At 44.2% G+C, this 8,070-nt stretch overlaps 1 protein-coding gene across 3 annotated transcripts in view; it reads right to left on the bottom strand.

The window, feature by feature from the left end:
* Positions 1-602: 602 nt before the first annotated feature.
* The window catches only part of MLLT10 (MLLT10 histone lysine methyltransferase DOT1L cofactor), a 108,341-nt gene continuing 100,873 nt past the window's right edge, over positions 603-8,070 (bottom strand). For 2 of the 3 annotated variants that reach the window (XM_065731384.1, XM_065731386.1), the window contains 3 exons: positions 3,799-3,901; positions 3,166-3,381; positions 603-1,010 (listed from right to left, as the gene is read on the bottom strand). In XM_065731384.1, coding sequence (XP_065587456.1) covers positions 942-1,010; positions 3,166-3,381; positions 3,799-3,901 — 388 coding nt within the window. In that variant the 3' untranslated portion in view covers positions 603-941. The remainder of the gene's footprint in view (positions 1,011-3,165; positions 3,382-3,798; positions 3,902-8,070) is intronic. The other variant, XM_065731385.1, reaches the window with a different exon arrangement.

Genomic DNA, 8,070 nt, shown 5'->3' with positions numbered 1-8,070 from the left:
TAGTTTATTAGCGAAAAGCGACCCAGGTAACGATCTGCCTGAGCTAGCTACAGTGGTATAAACACTTGGAGTAAAGGCAGAAGGACAAGGCTGCTGGTGCAACACCGACTCTTCCCGCTGCTCACAAGGACACGCCCAGTGCGCCATCAGCTGCTGGCAGCCGTGCCATGGAGCGGAGGTAGCAACAGGCACTTGGTTTAGGCCGAACACTACACCTCATTCTTCCAGTGTGGCCCTCTCATCTGATAAGAAAAACTTTCGTCGCTGGAACCGAAGCGGTTCCTTAAAAAACCTCAGCACTCGAAAACCTACACCAAAATTAATTCGCTTTCGACTCCATACTGTAATTGTTACGCAGGAAAAACTCCCGCTATATCACAACAGGAATTTAAAGGACTACAAACTCGGAATAGATTCCCTCATGAGTCAGATTTCCAAATGCAGCGTGTGTAAAAGGAAACAAACAGCGAGTCCAGGCTGCCAGCACAGCTCAGCCTGAGAGACAGGCTGCAACTGCAGCCGAGATCGGATGCTTCCGATGGGCTTTTAATTAACAAAACAAAGAAACCCTACTGCTCCGAAATCAAGGTAACTGTGCCTGCAGATAGTTCTCCAGCCTCTGGTTTTAAGATTAGTACTGATAAGTCAAGCAAATCTTTTTCTGTGGTTTAAGTTGGACTTAGTACCACTGTACTAACAAAATAACTGTGGTTTGCAGAGTTTTATCTACTTCACAGTCTGAAACATTAAATATCACATCCATTTTAGTGCAACAAGAAAGCAAATCAAAGCCTACCAAAAATATCCTTATGGAAATTATTAACCTTTAGCTGTGCAGTTAGATTCCTTGTTGCATTTCTTCCTATCTGCAGAAAGGAAAACTGCAGTTTGCAGGCAGATGAAGTGCTATCACAGCAGGACGTGCAGGCCTCAAGCATCGCTCAAATGTCAACTCTTCTCTGATGCAACTGGTCCAGTTTTATCGTTGAGCCTCTGTGTAAAAGAAAATACTTCTAAAAATCAGATTATAAAATACAGAGGTAAGTAAAACCGAATTGCAAATAAAGCAGAAATGAAATAAGCAGTACATGAAGCAGATGAGGTAAATCAAACACTGCTATCTAAACAGGAAGTTGTTTACTTCATGTATCACAGAATAAGAATGAGTAATTACAGGAGCAGAACTCTACACTTGCAGAACTCACAGCTGAGCTCACACTGCAGCGCTCAAGCCTGGCTTGGGCCTTCATTTCCAACAGGACCTCCTGTTCCCAGCTCCTGGTCTGCCCTTGGGTCCCAATGACAGTCAAGAAAAATACAAGGTGACCTTTGCTGCCCACTGCAGAGGGTTAAAATCTACCCTTTTCTAACAGAAGTGCAGTTCTCATTCTGTTGCTGCCACGGTTGAGGTTCCTTCATAAATTGTGAGAAAGACATTTCCTGTAAACGCTGAACAGGACTGAGCTGAAGCCTCACTTCACCACTGAGCACTCTGAAACGTTGGAAAAACCTCTTCCAATTTGAAATGAGGTTAAAACACTTAAGCTTTCTGCAGATAGTTTGCTTAAAATTCTTCTTGGATTAAAATAGTTCAATGATCAAATGCAATCTCTCAAATCTAGCCTTAAAAAAAAGCAATTTCAAAAAATACATATAAATTTCTAAGGGTTTCATTGGGAAGATGTTCTCAGATTTCCTTGAATTGTTTACAGCTCACTGTTATAGGAACAAAAAATATAACTAACTGCACATTGATAAAACGACTGCTGCCTGGTCCTCTTCTCCAAAGCCAGGAAGAGCCATTTGAAGCCATTCAAAGCAAGCACATACATCACACAAAGTGGATTGCTCTGATGCAAAGCCAGTGGAGGATCTCAACCTCATTCACTGTACATTTTTATAAAATGGAGATAATTCTTAAGCACACAAGAACCAACGCGTACACTTCTAAAGGAGGCAAAGCACTGAGCTGTGATATCATCCTTGTGCTCCTTCAGCTGGTGACCAGGAAAGGAGATGATCTTATCAGTGTCCTGTGGGTTGCAGTACAGTTCACAACACCACAGGAAAGGACCAAGCTGGCAAGTGACAACCATCACACAAAACAACTTATTAAGCAAAGGCCTCTATTTCTGATCAGAAGGGAGCTGTTTCTAGAAAACTATTGTGAAAAATTCATCATCTTTTGTGTCTCTCCACTTTTTGGGGAAGCACCATCCGAGGTCCAGCTGCTCATGGTGCCCCTGAGGCATCTTCAGGCTCTGTGAGTGGGGGGCAGAGGGGCGGCCAGGGTCTGGCCCTAAAGTCTTCCCACCTCCTGTTGCAGACAACATTCCTTTTTCTCGCTACTGTTGCTACTTCAGGAGTCCTCCAAGAAATACTGGAACTTTGTCTTCCTGTTCTACTCCTCTTTTGATTTTACAAGTTCCATATGCTCCTTCCCTTCATCCTCTCTTATCTTAATTGCACAACCCTGAGAGAATGAAGTCTATTCTTTCACTCCTTGAAGAGTAATAAAGAAAGAATTCGTCTCTTGGGGATGGAGGTTACAGGGCAAAGTTAAAGAAAATGGAACATCTTTCCCGGAAAAAATGTCTTGCCTTTTTCTCTATCCGGGAAAGGTTTTATTACTGTAATGAGCAAAGGAGGAACTGCTCAGTCTCCCAGCATACGGCCTCACTTCCCTGTGCCAGATCCAAGACACACATAATCATTGTCCAAATACAGATTTCACTGTCCCAGCAAAGGGCTCCCCACCTCTCAAGCTGCCAGCCAGTCCCTGCGGCCCAGGGAGGTCAAGTTTTTCAAGTGCTAAGAGGAGGGACTGGCAGTGGCACAGAGCTGGGGAAGGAGGAGGGCTGAGGGCTGGGTTAGAGTCTCAAGGGGAAGGCAGGAGCCACTGGACTGGAGTCCTAAGCCAGGGAAGCAGGAGCATGCAAGAAAGCATCGTGGTGTAAGTGACTACAAGATGTTACGTCACATACAGGATGAGTTCTGAAGCTCATTAACTGCAGCCCAAAACCTCAGAAAAATTAAATATACAACTAAAAAAAATAAGAAAAAATCCACCGTCTTTGAGTTGTGAATACACACACACACAACTTGCTTTGTATCACTTACGTTATGGAGACACTTCATTGAAAACGAGGTGAGAAATATACTTACTGTCACCTTCTGAGCTGCATTATCTCCATGAATTGTCAGAAATGGGTTGGTAGAAGCTGCATTAAGTGGCGATGCCTGTGTGCCTGAAAGTAAGTTGTTTATGGGTATCTGTGCTCCTCCAGTAATCTGCAGTTGCTGAACCTCAGACTGATGGTGGTGTTGGTGGTGGTGGTGGTGCTGCTGTACTAGCTGATACAAAAGGGCCTGATGCTGTTCCTTGAGGAATAAGATGGGAGGGGGTGGGAAAACAACCAAGAATTAGTTATTGAGTTATATATTCTCCTTGGGTTCTTGCTTATCCAAATCTTCCATCAGTGCAACCCTTAACCTAATCCCAGCTCATTTAGTTTACACTAACAAGGTTCCACAAGACTGGAGGAAAGGGAAGAAAGTGTCTGTGAAACTTTCTGATATCAGGAGCTCAGCTGAACTGAGCCTGCTGGCTTCACCAGGTCTCTATCAAAAGAAACACATCTGAGAAGACTGTCATCCTAAAAGGCTGAAACAACTGAAGCATTTCAAAAGCCATAATACCAAGTTAAACACATCGCTGATATTTGTTTTGGGGTAGGAAATCTATTCATGCCTTAGGCTATACAAGAAGAGTAAGTTATAATTAACTAGAAAACTTACTGATGTGAGTTGCTGAGTACTTAGTAACTGCTGGAATTGCTGGTGCTGCTGATGGAGTAGAAGTTGTCTCTGTTGGTCAGGAAGTAATCCTAGTCCCGAGGCACTGCAGGGTTTGAGAGGGTGATACTGTAGTTTATATGAAACTATGGGAGCTTTTTACTTCAGCATTCTTTTGAAACAGTCTTTCTATAAACAGACAGCTCCTATTAGTCATTTTGACTCCATAATGTCTAATATTAAATCCTGATTATTAGCATTTTTGATACATACCTAGTCACCACCAATCCAGGTAATGCACCTTTTCTTCTCATTTACTTTGAGCATTAGCAGCACCTTGCCTGTAAGTCGGGCAGCTCAGGAGACGTAAGCAGACCTAAGGCTACTTAAACTTGTGTAATAATTACCGTGCCTTAATTTTTCAAATGTTATATGTCATCTGGAACACAGCCTTCCCGTGACCGCTGTTGCCAGCCCATAATACTCCATACCTGTCACTGGAAGTTGTATGTCTGTCACTAAAACTTGTATTTGGTTCCCAGCTGAAGGAACGTAATGTCACGAGGCTCGCATCCACCTGTCACACTCATTTTCCTATCCCCACTCTTGGTCCGACTCTCATCAAATTCAAATCCCTCAAGCTCCTTCTCAATCCATCTCTTCTAACGCCATCTGCAACATCTTCTAGACGAGCTGTCTCCCTACAGGGCAAGCTGTACCATCAGTTGGGTTAGTACTCAAGTTGAGCACTGGCTATTCCGCAGCATTCTCAGGCAATGTTCTGCTGAGTACAACTTCAGCCAACTCTGAGAGCACTGCAGCACACAGCACCTCGCCCCGTACCGACAGCAGTGCCTCCGCAAGCCAGGAGGACAAAACTGCCAACGGCAGCCTGCCACAGAAGGCATCTTCAGCCCGCTGCTGCTGCCCTGCAGAGGCAGTTGGCCACGGAAACCTCAACTGTGGAGAAAACGACCACAGGCAACCAGAGCCAGGATGGAGCTGCCCTCGCTCTGAGGGTCTTCGCAGTGGCACAGAACTGCCAAACACTTGTTCTAAAGCCACGGGCTCCGCAGATTGTTTTAGGATACATACACATTTCAGTGAGTGTAAACTGTCTCTCTTCCACTCAGATTTCAGTGCTTCCTCATATAAAGTAATGAGATTCAAATCCAAACTAATGAACTAATCAAATTCATCGTTTTCCAAATCTCTCTGGAAGCATTACTGCGTACCCACAAGCAGTCAATAAAGCTGTGTGTGCACATGCACTTGTGTGTTTTTAAAGGCACAAAAGCTAATATTTACTTCACCCTGTGTTTTTTTTTTAATTCTCTTTTCTTACTGTATTTAAATCTATCACTATTGCCTATACCTTACCTGTAATTTAGCAAGCACATTCAGCCCTGAGCAGATCAACTGATGCTGCCACAGAATGAAGCTGGCAGCTACTCAACCTGGCTATGACATAGCTCCCATTCTCTCTCGGAGAGAGGAGAACTTCTGCAGCTATTTAGGAAATCAGGTAGGGAACTGATCCAGCTGACACCTTGCCTGGAAATGCAGACTTTCCACAGCTGTGCCAGTTCACTGTGAGGCCAACAGATCAGGGGTGGTATTGGAACAGACAACCAGGGAGACAGCTGGATTTACTCTTCTGGTACCAGCATTAGCTTTTACTAGTTTAAAACACCCATCAAATTACTAAGGTGCAGTTTTGTGATAGGTTTAAGCTGATCTTACTAAGCTTATCCTGCTGCTGAAAGGTTAAGTATTTCCCTTTCAGCTCTACGTTGCAGTCCCCTCCCCTTGCCCTAGCTCTTGAGGGCTCAGTGAGCTTTATCTCCCAGGAATCGAGCTGAAACATAAGCCAACACAAAACGCGCTGCAAGATCATCTGTTAATGTGGAGGAGGTCATTGTGTGAATGCACGAGCACTGGCACCAGCACGAAGCCGTGTGCAGGATGGCCAACAGCACAAGAGGATAGCTGGCTGGGATCAGCAGTAAGAAATTAAAGCAGCCATGAACCTGCACAATTAGATTACTGACACTAACCATCCTGACTCTCCACAGCAGCCAGTGCTCTGCAGCCCTGTTCCTGGATGTTTTTGCTTTTACTGGGAGCTAACCAGCCCATATGGAAATGGCAGTAGCATGGCTTTCTCTATGGCTGGAACCGGGCAGCTGACAAATCCACTTTATTTCACATTTCACTGGATTGCCTCAAAGCTGTGGGAAACCCTGGGCTGCACTACATTCCCCACAGTTACCTTTGCAACATTCACTGCTCTCTCCAGGTTCTCAAAGCACTTGTGCAATGGTCCTCTCCCCAAGCCAAGAGTCGGTTCTACTGACCCTGTGTGCTCTGTAGGTCCCTCTGCCTCTGATTAACCTTTTTCTAGATGAACTGTGTCCTTTCAGGAAAGCATACACAACACTGAAGGTGCAGACACATCAGAGATTTAAGGCAACATAATGATGGAGTCCATCTGGTGTCCTATTTATTTCCCAGTAATTCAAACTATGTTTATTACATTATTTTCACCTCTCCAGGGAAACTCTCAGGTTTTCCTCCTGACTGTGACAGGAAAAATAAGGTGTACCATCAAACAGGAATAAGGTAGAACCATTTCCCCCCTACACGTGTTTGCCTTCCAAATGGCAACATCAATTATTGGAAATCATTTCACTCAGTTTTAAATTCAACTGTAGGAGAAGCGTTTGTAACAGCAGCAAAAAATAAGCATCTTCAGCAAGGCCAGCATGATCACTATTTTCCTCTTTCTACCTTACTTTTTCTATACTGGAACAAGCCTTCTCTATTTTTTTTCCTTTATGTTTTACCTTAAGACTTATCTGGTTCTGCTGCAGCCATCATTTCTGCATTCTGCCTTCCCTTCCTGTTCTACAGAGGCACCTGAAGTACCCACGGGCAGCAGCTGAGATGCTTCTAGAAACAGAACCTCACTGCAGCAGGCACATCTGTGCAGCTCCTGAGCTTCCTGGAAGGGGCAGTTCACTGGATTTCACCACAGAGCTCTCCAAATCAGATCAGTCAGGAATGTAAATTTCTCTCCTTTGGCCTCTCACTGAAAGGTACAATCAGTCTGAAACTCTCTGTCCTCCACTCTTCTCAGGTTGCTAGCATGTAAAGAAACAGCCCTATCTTCTTCCTCAAATCACTTTATCTCCTGGTAGCATGCAGTCTCCATTAAGCTATCTTTCCCCCCAGAGAAAGGCAGAGTATTTTTCTCCACTGAATGAATGTAGGCTTTTACCTACAATTTGAAACTTTCCCAAACAGGAGTGTGTAAATCAGTGTTTTCTCACTTCCCCACATCCCACAGTTAACAGAGAGCTCATGTGAGTAAGAACAATATGCATAGTTTCTCATATGAAACTGAGCAGATTGTGAAGCTGGGAAAGTTACCGTAAGTAGCAACATACAGGAACATCTGGGAGGTCTTTATAATTATAGAACAATACCAAAAAAAAGTTTGAAAGTTGGACCGAGATCTCAAGTTTTCATCATCTTGGGAGTAGTGATTTAAACCAGCTCCGATGCTGTTTGCCACCACAGCATCCAACCATGCTCAGAGAGCTGGAAGCAGCATGGCAGCAGCCCCTCAGGTCTGCCCCTGCCTTTGACAATCTACCCCTCCCACTCACGCAGTTCAAAGAGCAGTGATACCTAGAGGAATTTAGCACTGGCAGAACAGTCAGCTCCTTGCCACAGGAACAGCAGCGGCCCCTGGGGCAGCAGAACAAACGCTGTCCTATGTCGTCTCAGAAACTTTGGTATCTCAGTCAGTGGAAAGTATTTATAGATTTTTTTTCCATTTTTAATTCATCCAAAGTCATCCCAGAATCCCCTCACAACACAGTTAAAAGAAAGGTGGGTTTTGTTCATATTTTTCACAAGAACGTTGTCAAATGAATAATGAAGAAACAGGAACAAGGAATGTATGCATCGCTACAGACATCACTCTGGCCCCAGCAAGCCTCAGTGCTTGCTTGGCCTCAACTTTCTTCCTCTAAATGCAAAAGCAGAAAGAGTGGAAACTTGTGGACAATGGGGGCAATTACATCACCACCTCAAAAGTAACGGCCCAGCAAAAAAAGCAGAGTTGTATGAGAACCACAGTAAAATTAAGTAAGGATCAATACAGAAAGAGATCATGCAGGAGAAGAAGAAATCAAAATGCTGACGAGAAACAGGAAGGGAAGCGCTGACAAAATCACACATCACAAACTTGCTGCAGCAAGTATGGGG

Source organism: Cyrtonyx montezumae, unplaced genomic scaffold (assembly GCF_038088225.1).
Source record: "Cyrtonyx montezumae isolate F1298 unplaced genomic scaffold, pur_monq_1.0 scaffold_14, whole genome shotgun sequence".
NCBI lineage: Eukaryota > Metazoa > Chordata > Aves > Galliformes > Odontophoridae > Cyrtonyx > Cyrtonyx montezumae.
This window is presented reverse-complemented; position numbering and strand designations above follow the sequence as displayed.